This window comes from Acinonyx jubatus, chromosome D3 (genome assembly GCF_027475565.1).
Source record: "Acinonyx jubatus isolate Ajub_Pintada_27869175 chromosome D3, VMU_Ajub_asm_v1.0, whole genome shotgun sequence".
Taxonomy (NCBI): domain Eukaryota; kingdom Metazoa; phylum Chordata; class Mammalia; order Carnivora; family Felidae; genus Acinonyx; species Acinonyx jubatus.
This window is the reverse complement of record NC_069392.1, coordinates 18,106,914-18,126,926: the sequence shown is the minus strand read 5'-3', so window position 1 is coordinate 18,126,926 and position 20,013 is coordinate 18,106,914. Positions and strand designations below refer to the sequence as shown.

General features: G+C 46.0%; 1 protein-coding gene across 9 annotated transcripts in view; it reads right to left on the bottom strand.

Moving 5' to 3' along the window:
- Positions 1 to 20,013, bottom strand: part of MYO1H (myosin IH) — a 147,399-nt gene that overhangs the window by 18,059 nt on the left and 109,327 nt on the right. For all 9 annotated transcript variants that reach the window (XM_015077597.3, XM_053206192.1, XM_053206189.1 and 6 more), the window contains 13 exons: positions 19,607 to 19,705; positions 17,771 to 17,884; positions 17,359 to 17,430; positions 16,399 to 16,518; positions 14,974 to 15,041; positions 14,104 to 14,209; positions 13,698 to 13,778; positions 11,885 to 11,976; positions 9,021 to 9,115; positions 5,145 to 5,191; positions 2,359 to 2,439; positions 1,614 to 1,719; positions 740 to 857 (listed from right to left, as the gene is read on the bottom strand). In XM_015077597.3, coding sequence (XP_014933083.1) covers positions 740 to 857; positions 1,614 to 1,719; positions 2,359 to 2,439; positions 5,145 to 5,191; positions 9,021 to 9,115; positions 11,885 to 11,976; positions 13,698 to 13,778; positions 14,104 to 14,209; positions 14,974 to 15,041; positions 16,399 to 16,518; positions 17,359 to 17,430; positions 17,771 to 17,884; positions 19,607 to 19,705 — 1,199 coding nt within the window. The remainder of the gene's footprint in view (positions 1 to 739; positions 858 to 1,613; positions 1,720 to 2,358; positions 2,440 to 5,144; positions 5,192 to 9,020; positions 9,116 to 11,884; positions 11,977 to 13,697; positions 13,779 to 14,103; positions 14,210 to 14,973; positions 15,042 to 16,398; positions 16,519 to 17,358; positions 17,431 to 17,770; positions 17,885 to 19,606; positions 19,706 to 20,013) is intronic.

Below are 20,013 nucleotides of genomic sequence, written 5' to 3'. Positions count from 1 at the left end.
ATCTGGATGAAAGTTGCAAAATGCAAGAAATCTGATGAAAAATGTAAGCTCGTGCGCAAGGCTTTTATACAGTTGAAGCTCAAAAGCAGCTTAGTATCAGGTTAAAATATAAAATTGCCAATATTCAACCATGGCAACCCACAAAAATAACAATTTTATTCTGCTTCCCTTGAGTGTGTGAGAATGTGGGGTTTTTTTTGGTTTTTTTTTTGTTTGTTTTTTTTTTTTTGGTAGGACAAATTCACACATAGCCCCCCACCAATGAAGTGCTGGTGCACAAGCAATTTGAGTGGCGGTGGTGGTGGGATTATATCATTAAATCCTTATGAACTTATGTTCACACCACTCCACCTGCTTCTCTTGATAGCCCATGAGGCCAGGAGGATCGCTTCCAGACTGAAGGCTAAACTAGCACCTACAATCACCATGGGAAGGGTCTTCCCCAACTAAGTACAGACTCAAGTGGTGCACTGCCCACTCTGCCCCCTGGGTGGCAGGTCTGTGCGTTAACCTGTGTTTCCTGGACTCCAAGAAGTTACAGGCTTAACGTCAGGAAGGGAAGGAGGTACAGCGAATCAGTTTCCTATTCTGCAAAATGTTAGTGCTCATCACAGTCAAGTCTACAGCAATTAACCAAATGGAGTTGCCTGGGGCCTGGCCTTTTATTCAGCAACGCACCCTGAGAGTCCTCACACAGTAGGTATTTGTACCAGCTTCAACTCAACAAAACCAACTTTACCTTTGCAAGAAATGCTCATATTTCCGCCGGTGTGCAAAGCCAGCCCGTCTCACCCGCAGGTGCTCCATCAGCCCCAGGTACTTGATCTGATGCCTTATGAGCAAGTCATCAAACTTGCCTTTGGAAACACAGAAGGGAGAGTGACAGTAAAGGATTCCATGGCTCCGTTTCAACCAAGACAGATCACAGGCTGCAAGCTGACCATCTGTGGGCTGGGTCTGGCCACGGACATATTTTGTCAGGTCCTAACTCTGTTATTTTAATGGGGGGAATTTACAGCAAAAATTGGATTTCTGTCTTCTCTTAAAAAAAAAAAAAAAGATATCTGGCCATGCTGGGCTAGAGTCCCACGTGGCAATAACTAGCTGGAAGGTAACAGGGCTGCTCCTTTAGACAGCATGTGCCCTTTGGAGTTCGCCACAGTCCCCTCTACTCCCTATTGCCTTACATCCTGCTTCACTCACGTGCTCTTCCTGCCTGCCTTCTGTAAGCCTCTGACTATACAACTGTGTTACCGACCATGGCATGAGCGTGGAAGATACCCAAGTCCCAGACCATTTGGAAAACTGTTCGCTGGCTGGAGAGAAGCAACACTGCTTCCCCCCACCTCTGACATCTGCCTGGCTCAGCTGTGCTGCTCCTGAAACTGGCCAGGCTCTAAGCAATGGTCACACAGGACCACCAAAAAAACTCCTCTCCCTCCCTATTCATTTACCTTCTATTATTTAAAAATGAAAATAAATCATGTATGGAGAGCAAGGAGCAAGCCTGTGGGGTTTTTGTTTTTTTGTTAGGATTTTAACCCACTGCCACCTTGGCTTTCCTCCCAGCCTTATTTCCCTGAGTTCAGTGTTCAGAACGATTAATGACTCACTGGGTTCTTTCCTCTCATTGGGCTTGATGCAACGGATGTATGAAGGTTCCTTAGAGATGAGGATTTCCAGAAGGCTGCTCAGGCTGTTTTTAAACTGAGTCCCCACCTTGAGAAAGAGAGAGAATGAACTAAGTAGAGATTGCAGCTCCAAGTAAATACAGAGAAGACTGGCTAGCCCTTTAGGTCCCAACTCCTGACATATTATCCTACCCATTACCATTCTGCCCACTAGGAGAAGGTTCTGAATGTCCTGGCCTGAGAAGTACAGGCTCAGACTGGTCAAGCAGAAGCCGGACAAGCACCTGTCCAGAGTTCTTCCTTCACTTAGCAAATATGTGATGAGCGCCTTGTAAGAGCCAGTATCGCCATTGAGACCATCACCCCCATGCTCTCTTACTTCCTTGTTACCAAGCTTCCTTTATGACACACTGTTTTAAGTTCTTTCTTTCTTTGATGGTATTTTCCCATATTTTCTTTCACTAGATTATAAGCCCCATGAGAAGAGAGATCATGTCCATTTTGTTAGCGTTAACTCCTGTGCCCCCTCTACACAGTAGGCACTGAGTGAGTGCAAATAAGCACACTGGTTGCTACGCTTGGAAAGTATATATTTAGTAGAACGTGTTAGCAACATTTCCAGAAAAAGGAAGGACAGCTTAAAATGTATAGGTAACTGTGCCCTCTGGCTGATTTTTGCTACCTTTCTAATTCTGCATGAGCATTTTTTCCCCACCTCCCCACTCACCGTTGGTGGCCTTCTTCGGTTTTCTAACTCAGCCACCAGGAAGCATTCCTTCAGGATGCGATTTTTGGAACTGCAGAGCACCTGCAAGTAAAAGAAAGGAGTTCCACGTTCAGTGTTTCGGAAATCACTAAGGGGCCTTCAGGAGAGCTTGCATAAGTGTGCACAAGGTCCCAGAGCCACTTACTTCTGGAGCACTTGAAGAAGTGGGGAAAAGACATAGTCAAACACGGAAGGAAATGTTTAAAGCTTCATTTTATGGTATTTTTTAAGTTTACCTATTGATTTTTGAGAGAAAGAGAGAGACAGACAGACAGAGAGTGGAGGGGGTTGGGGGCAGAGAGAGAAGGAGACACAGAATCTGAAGGAGGCTCCAGGCTCTGAGCTGTCAGCACAGAGTCCAATGCGGGGCTTGAACCCACGAATGTCAAGGTCATGACCTGAGCCGAAGTCAGACGCTTAACCGACGGAGCCCCCTGTGCCCCACAATGTTTCTTTAAATTAAAAAAAAATTGTTTAATCCACTCTAATTCTGCATTTACAACGGCAGGAAACAGCAATTTGCATACAGGAGAGAGCAAATTGAAATGACCCATTTTGAAGCCAAAACAAAGTGCAAGGAGCTTCAGCCCTGGCTGGTCAAGTGAGAGACTTGGAGATTTTTCCACGGGAAGCCCCCTCTGTGAAGCCCCCTCTGTGGGTGGGTTTGTGAGGGGCAGGGGCATGGCACGCAGAGGCCAGTGTGTCAAATCGTCAGGAGACGATTATTACGTTCCCTGTGTCGGCCCGGCCCTTCCACTCTTGTGTCATTCACCGCGACTCTGAGAGGGAGGCCCCACCAGACACACCTCACCAGATGGGGAGGTCTGCCCGAGACCCCCAGTTGGGAAGGGGTGGGGCTGACAATGACCCAGGGAGCACTTGCCTGGAGCAGAGATCCAAAGTTAGGAATTGCTTCTCTATCCTGAACCCCAGAGGTGGGGACAAGAGGACCTAGAAGTGACAGAGAAAGACCAGGGAGGGCAGAAGACATCCCTGAAATGACTGGTCTGTGCATCCACTCTGAAAATGCCTCCCTAACGTTTAAGCTTTTTGTAGACCAAGCTACTTAAATAAAATCCTATTTTTATAAAACAGTTGACTGTTTCAATGCAAAGCAAGGCTCTACAACACCCAAGGTTTTTCTGATCAGTGAGGTACATGGAGGGAGACTGGGACTTGCAGCAGCAGCCCTAGGGGCTAATCTCAGCCCCACCTCACCGTGTGACCTTGAACAAGTTGAGATTTCTCTGGGTCCGTCTCCTCATCCTCTGTTTGTGCTACCCTGCTATATTCCCGCTGCACCAGAACAAAAATCTCTACTCCTCCTTGGGGACTTCATCCTGATGGGCTCAGTCCCTGCTCCTAACATTATACTCGTCACCGAACACACACTGAACTCATCTGGGCCTCAGGGCCTTTGCACATGCTGGTCCCCCACCCTGGAGAAACCCCATTTTTTCCAGTCAACAGCTTGAAGTCACCTCCAGAGGGGTGCTTTCTTTGATCTCTTAAACTAAATTTAAAATATCCCTCTCAGGGCACCTGGGTGGCTCGATCAGTTAAGCATCTGATTCTTGATTTCGGCTCAGGTCATGATCTCACAGTTTGTGAATTCAAGCCCCTGTGTCAGGCTCTGCATCAGTGCTGAGCCTGCTTGGGATTCTCCCTCTCCCTCTCTCTGCTCATCCCCCATTCATGCTCTGTCTCTCTCAAAATAAACAAACTTTAAAAAAGAAAATGTCCCTCTCAATCATATTTCCTTATTTTCTTCATAGCACTGCTCACTGATGGGTAACTTATCGTGTGCAGTTGACCTTTGAACAATACGGATTTGAACCACGTGGATCCACTTATGTGTAGTTTTTTTTTTTTTTAACAGCAACATTACTATAAATGTATTTTAAGATTTTCTTTTTTTCTTAATACGACTTATTGTTAATTTGGCTGACATACAGAGTATTCAGTGTGCTCTTGGTTTGGGGGCCTCAAGTTTGTTCTCTGTATTTACGAGTCTCTGTAAGATTTTCTTACTAACATTTTCTTTTCTCTAGCTTACCTCCTTTTAAGAATGCAGCATATATGATACACGTAACAGACAAAATATGTGTGAATCGGCCGTTTATGCATCAGTAAGTTTTCCAGTCAACGGCAGGCTGTTAGCAGTTAAGTTGTGGGAAGTCAAAAGTCTTACGTGGATTTTTAAAATCATTTATTTTTGAGAAACAGAGAGAGCATGGCAGGGGCAGAGAGAGAGGAAGAAAGAGAGAGAGAATCCCAAGCAGACTCCGCACAGGCAGCACGGAGCCCAATGCAAGGCTCGAGCTCATGAACTATGAGGTCATGACCTGGCCGAAGTCAGATGCTTAGCCAACTGAGCCACCCAGGTGCCCAGTTATAGGTGGATGTTTGACTGCACGGAGGATTGGCGGGATCTTGTTGTTCAGGGGTCAATGTATATATTTATCCTCGGCCACTCCCCACCCCCCATGGTAAGCCTCGTGAGAGCAAGGACCGCCCCGAGCGGGTACAGAGTTCTGGCACACAGCAGGGGCAACATACACACTTGAATAGGCACGTTGGATCAAGGGCACATTGTACAGATGACCTCAAATATCTGTTCCGGCCATGAAGGTCTATCGTAAAGGACTGCAGAGAAAAATCCAGGAGGCCCAATCTAGCCCCAAATCCAGGTCATGGGTGATATCTAATAACCATCAGAAACACACATGGTTAAACTTCACACTTACTTCTTTCAGATGTCTGTAGAGGAGATCATTGTTCTTTTCCAAGAAGCCTGTAAAACGTTGAAACTTTTTTTGAGTCAATGGCTTTGCCTAAAAATGCATTTCCATCCCAAGTGATCGCAAAAGGAAACCCTGCAAATAATCTCCTAGGATCAGGTCGGAGCTTCCCAGCCTTGGCACTGCTCACATTTGGGGCCGAAAAGACTTTGTTGTGGGGTCCATCTTGTGAATCACAGAATGTTTAACAGCATCCCTGACCTCTACCCATGCGATGTCAGTGTCACCTTCTCTAGCTGCAAGTATCACATTGTCTCTAGACGTGGACAGATGTTCCTGGAGGAGTTAGCTCGCCCTTGGTTGAGAATGAGGTCCTCAGAGTTGAATCTATGGCACACACACTGTACTCTAAACTCCCACTTAGCTGTCACAAGAAGGTAGAGATTTTACGCGAAGCACTGTAGATATGTCCTAGTCCCATAGCATAGAACTACATATAAACGGAATGACGTCAGAACAAGGAAGGGGGTACTGAATTTCAAGAGGGGCCAGGCAAAGCCGGGTGAGAAAATCATCCCACCACTTAGCAAAGCCAAGCTGAGCCCCAGGACTCGAGGCACCCAACAGTGTCTTCATACAAAGGAAAACTCGCCATTTCCAATGTTAAAACTCGGTTTATTCAGTGCTCGCTTAAAACCTTATCAGTTACTAATAATTATGTTCGTAACTAAATGACGTTATACAATCAAAACCAACTAAAAAAAGGCGTCTGAGACCTAGCCTTTTCAGAAGACTATTTGGAGTCAAGAAGACTGGCATCCTTATTGTGGTAAAACAGACATAACATAAAATTTAGCATTTTAGCTATTTTTACACGTTCAGGGGTATTAAACACTGCCACACTGCTGTGTAACCGGCACCACCAGTCGTCTCCAAAATGCTTCACCTTCTCAAACTGAAACTCTGACCCCGTTAAATGCTAACTCCCCGTCCCCCAGCCCCTGGTAACCACCACTTTCTGCCTCTAGGAATTTGGCTACTCTTCTAATTTGACTACGCCTTATAATGGGAATGATGCAGGGTTTTGTCCTTTTGTAACTGGCTTATTTCACTTGGCATACGGTTTCTTCTTTTTTTTTTTTTTTTTAATTTTTTTTAACATTTATTTATTTTGGAGACAGAGAGAGACAGAGCATGAACGGGGGAGGGTCAGAGAGAGAGGGAGACACAGAATCTGAAACAGGCTCCAGGCTCTGAGCCATCAGCACAGAGCCCGACGCAGGACTTGAACCCACGGACCGTGAGATCATGACCCGAGCCGAAGTCGGCTGCTTACCCGACTGAGCCACCCAGGCGCCCCCATAAGGTTTTCTTCTTAGAAAAACTTTTTAAATGTTTATTGTTGAGAGAGAGAGAGAGAGAGAACAAGCAGGGGAGGCACAGAGAGAGAAGGAGACAGAGGATTTGAAGTGGACTGTGCAGTGACAGCGGAGAGCCCGACTCGGGGGCTCGAACCCACAAACCATGAGGTCATGACCTGAGCCAAAGTTGGACCCTCAACCCACTGAGCTGCCCAGGCACCCCAAACTAATTTCTGATACAACTTTTTAACTTAGCAATGCCACTTTTGGGAATTTATGCTACGTATATAACATGCACAGATTGGCCAAGTGAAATATGCAAGGGGGTCAACGACAGCAGGGTTTACAAGAAACAAAACTGGAAACAAGCCGTGTCCATCAAACAGGTCAAAGGACACGGCCCTAGAGGGAGTCCCTGCAGCCCCTCCAAAGAAACGTGGTGCAATCTGTTGGCTGCTACGGAGAATAGATGTGAGTGTGGAGGCAAGAGGTGTGGGTCTGAACCCCAGCTCTGTCACTTACTATCTGAGCGACCTTGGGCAAGTTACTTGACTTCTCTGAGCTCAGTTGCCTTCGAGATTAAAAGAAGGATAATAAAACGGTTCTGTGAGGTGAAGCACTGGGACAGTGTCTGGCCTACAGTAAGTACTGAGCGTTAATTGGAATCCAAATGATCTTGGGCTCCTGGGCGGCTCAGTCGGTTGAGCGTCTGACTTTGGCTCAGATCATGGTCTTGAGGTTAGTGCGTTTAACCCCACACTGGGCTCTCTGCTGTCAGGACCAAGCCTGCTTCGGATCCTCTGTCTCCCTCTCTTTCCTTCTCTCTCTCTTTCTGCCCCTCCCCTGTTCACGCTCTTTCGCTCAAAAATAAACAAACATTTAGGGCACCTGGGTGCATCTGACTTCAGCTCAGGTCATGATCCCATGAGTTCGAATCCCACACTGGGTGAGCTTGAGCCCCAGTTCGGGTGACTATGAGCCCTGCTTCTCTCTCTCTCTCTCTCTCTGAGCCCCTAGCTCACTTGGGCACACGCTTTTTCTCCCCCTCTCTCTCTCTCAAAAGTAAACAAACATTTAAAACAAAAACAAGAAACAATTTTTCTCGTTTTCATTAAATGAAAAAAAAATGCAAAATAGAGAACACAGAATAACAATCTGTGTTACTTAAATGCGTGTGCATAGATGTGTTATTTGAATATGTATATGTGTCCCCACATATTTAAGTAGATGCAGAAGATATTTCTATTTTCCTGAAAGAAATTACAAGAAACTGTTGGTTCCTGTGGGAGAAACTAGGAGTAAAGGGGACTTTTAGTTTCCTTTTTTGGACTTTTCCGTACCGTTAGGAACTTCTTGCGTTATGTGTATATTATTGATTGATGACAGTCAATCAATTATCCACAAAGAGAGATTCATTCCATTTGAAAATGTTTTCTGTTTTTATACCACTCTGAATTCAAGAGAAAAAATACATATTGCTTTTTAAATATTCTTAGAGAAACTGATTTAAAAGTGAAAATAATTTAGGGGCGCCTGGCTTGCTCAGTCAATGGAGCATGTGACTCTTGATCTTGGGGTTGTGAGTTCAAGCCCCACGTTGGGTGTGGAGCCTACCTTAAAAAAGAACTGTAAAAAGAAAAAAAAAAGGGAAAATAATTTAGAACCTAAAGTAGAAATGACAAAAGAAAATATTTTTTAAAGGTTTTGAAAGACAATGTTCATAGGAACCTTATTAGTAAGAGCTCAAAAGCAAACAACCCAAATGCCTATCAACTGATGAATGGATAAACAAAACAGGGTATATCCATAGAATGGAATATTATTTAGCAATAAAAATGGTAACACAGATGAACCTTGAAAACAAGATGCTAAGGGAAAGAAGCCAGACACAGAAGACCACACATTGTATGATTCCATTTAGATGAAATACCCAGAACAGGCAAATTTGCAGAGACAGAAAACAGATTAGTTCACAGCTGTGGGGGATGAGGCTGGGGAAAATAGGGAATAGTTGCTAATGCAAACAGGGTTTCTTTTTGGGATGAAGTGTTCTTTTTTTGTTAAATATTTATTTATTTTGAGAGAGAGAGGGAGAGAGAGAGAGCACGGTAGCAGGAGAGGGGCAGAGAGAAAGAGGGAGAATCCCAAGCAGGCTCTGTGCCATCAGCGCGGAGCCTGACCTGGGACTCGAACCCACAAACCGCGAGATCACGACCAGAGCCGAGGCCAAGAGTTGCCTGCTTCATTGACTGAGCCACGCCAGGCGCCCCTGGGGCGAAGCGTTCTAAAATGCACAGCGGTGACGGGCGCATAACTATAAAGTGAACAGAGTAAAACTTACTGGAGGGTACACTTTAAATGGGTGAAATGAAGTGGTTCGACAAAAAAGTAATAAAGAGAAAACTTCAAACGGCTTGCTTGCCAGCAGAGCTAGGGAATGTTTGGGATAGACGTGCAGCTGTTTCTTCGGCGGACACAGGGACACCTGCGTGACCGTGACCTATGCCCCACGCACACTCACCTTTGGTGCAGTATGTGACCTCTCCTGCGTAGTGAGAGAGCCGAAACTCCATCCAGCCAATCCTCTTTCGGCCCTTTGGCCCCGCCAGCTTCCGGCTGCAGCAAGAGAGAACGAGACACGAACTGAACCTTCCTAGTTTGCTGTAACAACACGCACCAACATAGAAAGCTAAGAGCGAAAGAGAAGCCTGGAGAAAGGGTAACCCACTTGCACAGCTGGTGGGACGCAAAGTGGTGCGGCCACTGTGGGAAGGACCAGGGAGTTTCCTCCAAAAGTTAAAACAGAGCTACCCTACAATCCAGCAACTGTACTACGAGGTATTTACCCAAAGAATACAAAAACACTAATTCAAAGGGATACATGCAGCCCTATGTTTATAGCAGCATTATTTACAACAGTCAAATTATGGAAGCAGCCCAAGTGTCCACCGATCGGTGAATGGATAAAGAAGATATGGCATATAAACACAATGGAATATTACCCAGCCACAAAACAGAATGAAATCTTGCCATTTGCAACGACATGGATGGACCTGGAGAATATAATGGCTAAGTAAAAGTCAGTCAGAGAAAGACAAATGCCGTGTGATCTCTTTCATATGTGGAATTTAAGAAACAAATGAACAAAGGCAGGGGGTGGGGGGGAGAGACAAAGCAAGAAACAAACTCTTAACTGTAGAGAACAAACTGATGGTTACCGGAACGGACCAGGGTGGGGACATGGGGGAAGTAGGCGATGGGGACTGAGGACTTCACTTGTGATGAGCACGGGGTGAGGAATTAAGTGCTGAGTCACTATACTCCACCCCTGAAACTGACATAACACTGTATGTTAACTAACTGGAATTGAAACAAAGACTTAAAATGTGATCCTTCCCCTGAGAACGGAGGAATTAAAAAACACACGTGAGCCACAGAAGACACACTGATTTGTACAATGAAAAAACTTCTACTTTTTCCAGATGATAACTAAGAACCAATTTACTACATTTTTATGATGGTAAGTGACTAAAATGCTCATAAAACATCATTTTTCAGATTCTGGTGATGGCTAATTTTTTTGTAACCTTTCTTGAAATGTACATAACATATATATTGACAACGCAGATACCCTAAGTGTATGGTTCAGTGCACTTTGGCACAACGAACACCCAGGTAACCGGCAACCAGATCAAGAAACAGAACGTTACTGGTTCCCGGAGAACCACCTACCCGCACCCCCCCCCAGCCCTTTCCAGTTCTGACCTGACACCTAACACAACACGTTGGTTTTTATCTGGTTTTATACTTTATAGAAACCTAATTGTATCGTATGTACCCTTTTGTGTCTGATTCCTCTTTTTAAAAAAAAATTGCTTAAATGTTTATTTCTGAGAGAGAGAGACACAGCATGAATGGAGGAGGAGCAGACAGAGAGAGGGACAGAGGATCCGAAGCGGGCTCTGTGCTGACAGATGCTTAACTGACTGAGCCACCCAGGTGCCCCTGTGGGTCTGATTCCTCCTGCTTATATGTTCTGTGATTTATCCACATCACTGCATGTGGTTATGGATTATTCATTCTCGTGGCTATGTATTATGCCATTTGTGAATATGCTGCAATTCAATTTTCCATTTTTTTAAAGATTTTAAAAAGTTTATTTATTTTGAGAGAGAGAGAGAGAGAGAATATGCAAGTGGGGGAGGGGCAGAGAGAGAGAGGAAGAGAGAGAATTCCCAAGCCTGATGCGGGGCTTTAACTCATGAACCATGAGATCGTGACCTGAGCTGAAGTCAGACATTTAACTGACTGAGCCACCCAGGTGCCCTTCAGTTTTCCATTTTTGATTCATTTCCTTAGCCTTTCAATATTCTACAAAAGCTCTGATAAAGCCACTACCATTTACCCGGTCTTTGCCACGGCCAGAAATTACACTAGGTGACTTACGGAGCCACTTACAATGCTCCGCACCAGGTATATTAATAGGTCACGTGTCTTATAAGTGGCCGAGCTGCGATTCTAGTCAATTTTCTTGGATGCTGTAGACCCTCATTCTCTGGATCTACGTGGCACTGATGTGAGTACTCACGAATGTGAAGATTCGTTGGGTCATACGCTTCAGATCCACACATAGCTCTGTGTGTACTTTATATTTGATACGTAACTTAAAAAAAAAAAAGACTATTTCTGGGGTTCCTGGGTGGCTCAGTCCATTAAGTGTCTGACTCTTGATTTCAGCTCTGGTCATGATCTCACAGTTCATGAGATCAAGCCCCGTGTTGGCTTCTGCGCTGACTGCACTGAGCCTAGTTGGCTCTCTCCCTCTCTCTCTGTCCCTCCCCTGCTTGCACTCTCTCTCTCTCTCTCTCAAAATAAACATTAAAAAAAAAAAAAGACTTTCAAAAAGAAGCCTATTTCACACCTGTGACCCTGTCCACAAGGTCACGATCATAAAGATACAAAATCTTAGGGGCGCCCGGGTGGCTCAGTCCATGAAGTGTCTGACCTCGGCTCAGGTCATGATCTCATGGTTCATGAGTTTGGGCCCCGCGTCGGGCTCTGTGCTGACAGCTTGGACCCTGGAGCCTGCTTCAGACTCTGTGTCTCCCTCTCTCTCTGCCCCTCCTCCACTGTGCTCTCTCTCACTCTCAAAAATAAACGTAAAAAAAAAAAAATACAAAATCTTAGAACATTCTACCTGGAATTCGGGTTTGATTTCTACTAACAAAAGGTACACATATATAGGAGTCGGTATATCATCATGGTGCATCACGTTCCTGTGCACGAAGAAGCACCTTTACTCTTGGGGTCCACTGCCCACATACCCAAGAAAGTGGGTAAGTGACAAGCTTCCCCAAGCAACAGCTTGTCGAGCGAGATACATACGTCTGGAAGTGTGCATGCTGGCCTACTTTCTCTTCCAGTTTCTCCAGGAAACTCAAGTCCGTAGCGGGACCGGGACGGATACATTCTTCATCCTTCCAGAGAAAAAAGAGAAGCCTCGATCCGTAGCATCTTATGCCATCGATTCCAAGTTGAAATGCCTTCGCCAGCTGTGGCCGAAGGTAGTGGACTAAAACGCTGTCACCTCAACCCAAGTTCAGGTGAACCTTGGGGGCGCGAGGGCAGTGACCCCTCACACGTGCTTAGCTTCTCAGAGGGATCTGAAATTCTGTGAAAAGTCACCTCACCCACCCATCCGACCACCATATTTCCAAAGTCTTCTTGAACACCACCTCAGTTTCTCTTAACCAGCCACTGCTGGCCAAGACCACATCCCCTTTTATCAGGAGCAAAAACCTCATGGAGAGAAAGCTATAAAGCCCCGGGCATCTAACTTCTCAAGTCTCTCCGGCTGTGTCTTTCTACTTCCTGTTTCGGGCCCTTAACACTGGCAACATGCAAGTGACCATCTTTAAAATCAACCCTGCAGCTTTTGTTAAAACGACAAGAGAACACCGGGCTTCAGGTGAGTGAGACAACTCTTTCGAAGAGACATGTCTATGCTGGTCTAGCCATCAATATGAGCATTGAGAGCCCAGAGAAGAGCTTATGTCAGCCTGTACCTCCCGGAACTTGCCTCCCCGGATGTCCACACGGCCCTTCCCAGACCACCTCGCCTGAAATTGAGTCATCCTTCCCGCGCATCTCATCTTTTGAGCTTTCTTCATTGTAAAACCTACTTATGTTGCCCACAAAACTGTCTGTTGTCAGTCTCTCTGCGCTAGAATTGAAAGCTTCATGAATGTAGTGGTTTTGGTCTGTTTTGTCCACTGCCTGTGTCCCACAGCACAGGGCACAGTCACGGCACCAAGGAAGCATTCGGTAAGCATTTGTTGAACGAAGAGAGTCTGAATGCTTACCACACCCCAGCATAATTCTAAGCCCTGTGCATGTACAATCTCAGCCTGTCCTTACAATTCCTCGAGATAAGTGCTGCTATTCACTGCATCCATTTAAGACAAGGAGATGGGAGCTCAGAGAGGGTAAGACACCCACCCAAGGTTACATAGCTAGCAAGCAATGGGGCGGGCATCTGAATCCAGGGGGTGCCCATGTTCCTGGCAACGACAGGCACCATCTGTAGTCACGGCTGTGCTTTAGAATCTTGTTTACCCAACAGTTAGGTGGGGGCGGGCGGCAGGCAGGAGAGAGGAGACCAGTTATTTTCGTTATAAGGGAGAAGATCCCAAATGAAAAGGCAAAGAAATACTTTCTCATTGGCTTTAGATTTTAAAAAGTGATGTTTGGGGGCGTCTTGGGTGGCTCAGACGGTTAAGCATCCGACTTTGGCTCAGGTCATGATATCGCGGTTCGTGGGTTATGGGTTCGAGCCTGCGTCGGGGTGATGGCTGGGAGCCTGAAGCCTGCTTCAGGTTCTGTGTCTCCCTCTCTCCCTGCCCCTCCCTCGCTCCCACTCTGTTTCTCTCAAAAATAAATAAACGTGCTGAAAAAAGCGATGTTTGAACTGGAACAATTGGGCATGGATGTTCTCAGAAGTTCCAACAGGTCAAGATAAAGCCATGGGTGCATCCCAAGGAGTCTCAACTCTGGATCAGCGCACGTTCTTTGTAAAACCTTCCTTTATGTTTTCTGGCTTTCTGCTTGGGCTAAGCAACCCTTTTCAAGCCTGGGGGAAAACTTCCGCGTGTTGGCGACACCGTATGAATGGACTCTAAGTCAACATTAATTTTCTCACCAGAATGGAAATGATCCCTTTGTGTCTCTCGTCCACCAAATCACAGATGATCTTGTTGTTGAAATACTGAATGGGCTCCCACTGAAATGACAAAGAGAAAAGAATTCTCCGAGGGGGATTTAGGTGAACATAAAACAGATCTCTTTTTAAAATGATTTTCCAACGTTATTTTTCCAAAATCTGATTTTTTTTAATCTCTAACATTAAAAAAAAAAAAAAAAGAAAAGAAAAGAAAAGAAACTACCCGAATGTCAAAGTAATTTCCCAGAAAATAAGCAGAGCAGGGGAGAAAAAAATAATTCTTAGTACTAGGGAGGCCAAAATCTCCAGGGAAATATCCTTTCTCAAGCAAATCTCTTTCGCTAGATTAAGAAATCAAGTGAGAAGAAAACATTAAGACGTTTACCTCTATGCCTTCCATTTCGTATTCTGCCTGTTCCGCCTTAAGGGTTCTCTCAATTAACAGTTGCTGGAGTTTCTCATTGCAGTAATTGATGCAGAACTGTTCGAAACTAGAGAGGCCAAAAATTTAAAGAGCTAAAGCTACATGAGTAGACCAATTAAAAAACTGTATTTGCTTATTTTTATTTTTTTTTAACGCTTATTTTGAGAGAGAGAGTGAGGAAGTGGGGGAGGGGCAGAGAGAGAGGGAGAGAGAGAATTCCAAGCAGGCTCTGCACTGTCAGCACGGAGCCCGATGCGGGGCTCAAACTCACGAAATTGTGAGATCATGACCCGAGCCGAAATCAATAGTCAACGCTTCACTGACTGAGCCACCCAGGCACCCCTGTATTTACTTCTTTTTTAAAGATGCTTTTTAATACAGAAAAAGCAAAGTCCTTATTAATTACACAATTTACTAAATAGATCCCAAGAATCAAGTTAAAAGATGTTTGCGTTTTTGTTTTACATTTATTTACTTTTGAGAGACGGAGAGAGACAGAGCAAAAGTGGGGGAGGGACAGAGAAAGAATGAGACACAGAATCCGAAGCAGGCTCTGGGCTCTGAGCTGTCCGCACAGACCCCAATGTGGGGCTCCAACTCACAAATTGTGAGATCGTGACCTGAGCCCAAGTCGAACACTTGACCGACTGAGCCACCCAGGCGCCCCAAGACGTTTGCCTTTTTTAATGGTCATTTCAACTCTGGAACAGTCTATGAGTTAGTGGCTATGGAAATCCCGAGAATTTCTAAAGATGGGAAACCCAGTTCCAGCAACATTAGAGATGCCTCAGACCAGACGGACAGAGGACCAGGAGGTAATGACAAACTTACCCATTCTTGTCGAAGACCTCAAACCCATAGATATCCAGCAATCCAATCACAGTCTTCTTGGTGAAATCCTAGTCAAAGTAACACACACTATTCATTGTGAGGTCTTTTAGTTAATGACTCTTCAAACCCGGTAGCTGCCCCCAAAGCTGGGACTTGGTTATAAAGCTCACACCTTCTCTCTCTCCAACATTGGCTCACAGAGAAATTATAGGGTGGAAACAAATTTCCCAGCCTGCTCCTCTGGCCGGCAGCCCGCCGGGATCCCACTGAAGCTTCCACAGCCACCACCCGAGAAGTGAGACCTTCCCCTTCTGGTTCACTCCCTTCCTTCAGCCCTTCTCAGCCTCCCAAGCCCACATCAATCCCAAAGAAAGCAAGAGACTTCTATAGACAGCAGCAAAGGAGATGTCTATCCAGGAGAGAGGACAGGTGATACAAATGTCATTTTAAACAGAGGATGGGGACACTTGGGTGGCTCAGTCGGTTAAGCATTCGACTTCGGCTCAGGTCATGATCTCACAGTTCACGAGTTCGAGCCCCACGTTGGGCTCCGTGCGGACGGCTCCAAGCCTGGAGCCTGCTTCCGATTCTGTGTCCTCCCTCTCTCCGCCTCTCCCGCACTCATGCTCTGTCTCTCTCTCTCAAAAATAAACATTAAAAAAATTAAAAAAAAAAAAAAAAGGACCAGGTGCAAAGATGGATATTTATTTTTATTTTTTTTAAACGTTTATTTATTTTTGAGACACAGAGAGACAGAGCACGAATGGGGGAGGGGCAGAGAGAGAGGGAGACACAGAATCCGAAGCAGGCTCCAGGCTCCGAGCCCGACGCGGGGCTCGAACTCACGGACGGCGAGATCGTGACCTGAGTTGAAGTCGGACGCCCAACCGACTGAGCCACCCAGGCGCCCCAAAGATAGATATTTAAAGAGAAAATGCCTATTTTTTTCCAAAGGGCCACAATTTAGCATTCCGTATGGCGTCCTGAGCTGATGCCTTCCGAATCTGTCCTTTACGTACTATCTCCTTGAATTTTACATCTACATACTCTGTGCCTCAGGATCATTTCCTTAATTTCTAGCTTGGAGGAAACTCCCAGGGTGAATTTGAAGGACTTGTTATGCATATATTTTCTTATGCACATTAAAAGATGCTCACTGTTAAAGCTAAATTCCGTGGACACTGAAGGCCATCTGGCGTACTTCAAATACTGTGCTTCCCACACTTCGGGACACACTCCAAACATCACTCAGCGGGCGTTTTTTTGTGAGCCTACTGTGTGCCGGGAATGGAGACGCGGAACGATATCGTCCCTGGGCACCAGGGGCCAACAGTCAATGCTCACAAATTCTTCAGAGTGACGAGGTCGGTTATAAAACATTACCACGTTAGCGAGAGTGAGTCAGTCAAACATGTTTGGACTAACCTTGTTCACTAAGGAGGAATTGATTTTGTTGACTAGCCAAGTAAATGTTCGTCCATAAATGGCCTTTGCCATTGCGTCTCTAGCGTAGACAGAGAGTTCCAGAGTCAGTGGGCATATTACCTGAGGACAACAACAGGTGCATCATTACAGAAGTTAAAAAAAAAAAAAAAAAAAACCCATGGAAGCACCTGGGTGGCTCAGTTGGTTAAGCGTCCGGGACTTGGTTCCAGTTCAGGTCATGGTCTCATGGTGGTGAGACTGAGCCCCATGTCGAGCTCTGCACTGAACAGGGAACCTGCTTGGGGTTCTCCATCTCCCTCTTTCTCTGCAACTTTCTTTCTCTCTCTTAAAAAAAAAAAAAAAGCCCACTTCCTCCCGAGTTTCCAAATTAGCCTTTAATAGCAGCCAGCGAGGGATATGTGCTGGGGGAAGACACCGCCCCCACCCGTACACGTTCAGGCAGTAGCTATTTCTTGAGTGCTTACGACGTGTTGGGCACTGCGTGGAGCTGCTGAGGTACAGCCATGACTGAGACAAATTCTGTAGGCTCACAGTTGGGGGACGGGACATTCATGCCCCACACACTGTCATGTTGCAAGCTGAGAGCAGTATGAGGAGATACCGATGGTGCATAAGGATAGGGGTGGGATGGTCAGGGAGACCCTTAGAGGGTGTGACCCCAGGAACTGAAGGATGAGAAGGCATTAATTAGAGAAGCACAGGGAACAGTGTTCCAGTAGAGGGAATGGCATGTGCAAAGACCTCACGGGGAAAAGGCATGAGGGGAGGCATGGAAAGCTAGTGATGGTGCAGTGGTGGGGACGGGGAGGGTGAGGCAGGAGACTCCTGCAGGAGCAGGAAGGCGGGACCCCGGCCTCCTCTAGGACCATCGTCCTGCTCTTCCACGAGGCAGGCAAGAGCGGGGAGGGCAGGCACATTTCCATCTAGTGTCATTTTTACCTCTTCAGTTTTGGCTTCAATCTTTCTATGGGTGAGAGCTTCCAGAAGAATGGATGGGTGGACCCCCAGGAGCTGAAAACATGGAAACCAAAATGCCATTCAGCGATCAGATTTGCTTTTTGCCAATTTGCAAGGAGTTGGTGCCATTTCCAGGCCCAGGATTATACACCCTGACGGATAATCCCACCGAAATGCGAGAGAGACCACATCCCGATTTTACACTCAGCTGGCTTTTACCCACTCCCTCACCTGCCCCCCTCGCTTTTTAAATCTCCTAGCCAGTATCAGCCGGAAGGCCACGGTGTTGGGCCGTGTGGGACCTGGGCTTCCAGCTGCCTTCAGCTCCCCTCTCCGGCCCTCCGCCTCCAAAAGGGCCGGGCCCTCCCCGTGCTTTTCAGAAGCCGAACGTCACCTTGGCGATCCATTTGATCTCGTGGGTGTCTGGGATCGTGGCACAGCCTTGGTGGTTCTCTTCAAAACAAACGTTCCCCAGGTGGAGGACGCTGGCAAGAATTCCAAAGAGATTCTAGGAATGTGGGAAAGGGTGAGGAGAACAGGGAGAGAAGGGCGGTCGCCCAGCTGCTGAACGTCATCACAGGAGACAGCCAAGGAAAACCGCCCCTTCCCAATTCCAGCCCGAGCTCAGAGCTCACGGAGCCAAGTTTCCCCCGCCCCAGGAATCAGCTTCTTACCCACCTCAGATGTTACGGGAAGGATAAAAGAACCTCAGCAGAGGATGGGGGAAGACACCTCCTTCCATCTCCAGCACAGGACACTTCTATTTCTGGATCCTCCCCATCCCCTTCCCGCCAACAGACCATTTCATATGCAAACAGCATGATCCCAGATACATATAGATATATATTATATCAACGTATAATATTTTATTTTTTAATGTATTATTTATTTTTTTTGTTATTTTTTTAAATTTTATTTTTTTTCTTTTTTCTTTTTTTTTTTAAATTTTTTTTAACGTTTATTTATTTTTGAGACAGGGAGAGACAGCATGAATGGGGGAGGGTCAGAGAGAGGGAGACACAGAATCCGAAACAGGCTCCAGGCTCTGAGCTGTCAGCACAGAGCCTGACGCGGGGTTCGAACTCACGGACCGCGAGATCATGACCTGAGCCGAGGTCGGCCGCTTAACCGACTGAGCCACCCAGGCGCCCCTTTATTTTTTTTTCAATGTTTATTTATTTTTGGGACAGGGAGAGACAGAGCATGAACGGGGGAGGGGCAGAGAGAGAGGGAGACACAGAATCGGAAACAGGCTCCAGGCTCTGAGCCGTCAGCCCAGAGCCTGACGCGGGGCTCGAACTCCCGGACCGCGAGATTGTGACCTGGCTGAAGTCGGATGCTTAACCGACGGCGCCACCCAGGTGCCCCTGTATTATTTATTTTTGAGAGGGTGCAACCAGGCGAGGGGCAGAGAGAGAGGGAGACAGCGGATCCAAAGCCGGCTCCAGGCTGACAGCAGCGAGCCCCATGTGGGGCTTGAACCCACGAACTGTGAGATCACGACCTGAGCCAAAGTCGGACGCTCAACCGACTGAGCCACCCAGGTGCCCCTAAATATATTTTAAAGTATAATTCTAGTCCTTGAAAGAGCAAGAGTTTTAACCATCAAAAAGAAAAAAAAACAGAAAAAGATGTAAAAACAGAATGTTCATATATCCTACAATTTTCTCCAGTTTGTTCAAAAATAGAAGTGTAAATAAACAGTAATCCTGTAGATCCGGAGCATGTAAATATCTGAGATTTGATTTTGGGGCATCTGGGTGGCTTAAGTGGTTGAGCGTCTGACTTCGGCTCAGGTCATGATCTCACAGTTCAGAGTCTGAGCTGGGCTATCCACTGTCAGCACAGATCCTGCTTCGGATCCTCTGTCCATCCCCCGCCCCCCCCACCCCCGTCTCTCAAAAATAAATAAAAATTATTAAGAATATATTTGAGATTGGATGTGAGAGGAAGAAGAAACAAAATCTCCTCCTTGCTCACCGCATTGGGAAATCTTAGGTCTGATGAAATGCAGAACGCCCAGGTAACATTTCAATCCCAGATAAGCAAGGACTAAGTTTTTCGTAGAAGTTTATCTCATTGGGACAAGCTTATCTGAAATGCACATGTAACTAAGCATCCTGTATTTTTATTTGCTGAGTCTGGCAACCCTACTGGGCAGTCACCAAGATACCAGGATTGTTTCGTCAATCCCAGACCATACCGGCAGCTGTGACCACAGGGCTCATACCTCGAGGTCATCTTCAGTAAAATCGATGACAGAAAAGGCACTGGAAACAGTTTTCCAGTCGTTCTTGTCATTAATAGACGACTCTTTGGCACAATGACCCTGTTAACACAGAATCGGGTTGCTTCGCGTCATTTCCACAAGGACAGTTAGGCACGCCCACACCTATTCTTGAATCAAAGTGGTTTTCTCTCCAAACACGCAAGAGCTAGTTCTAGAATGTTCTGATTAGAAAAAGCCAGGTTTTATCTCATCGTCTAGCACAGCATGATTTGCCGGCTGTTGCCTTTTTCAAATTTATTTGGAATCTCTGTCCTGGGAAAACTTTCAAAGGTACACATTAGTGGTATATCTCTTCAAGTATTTTTCTTTTTTTTATTGTTTTCCTTGTCTTATTTGTCAAGTAAACT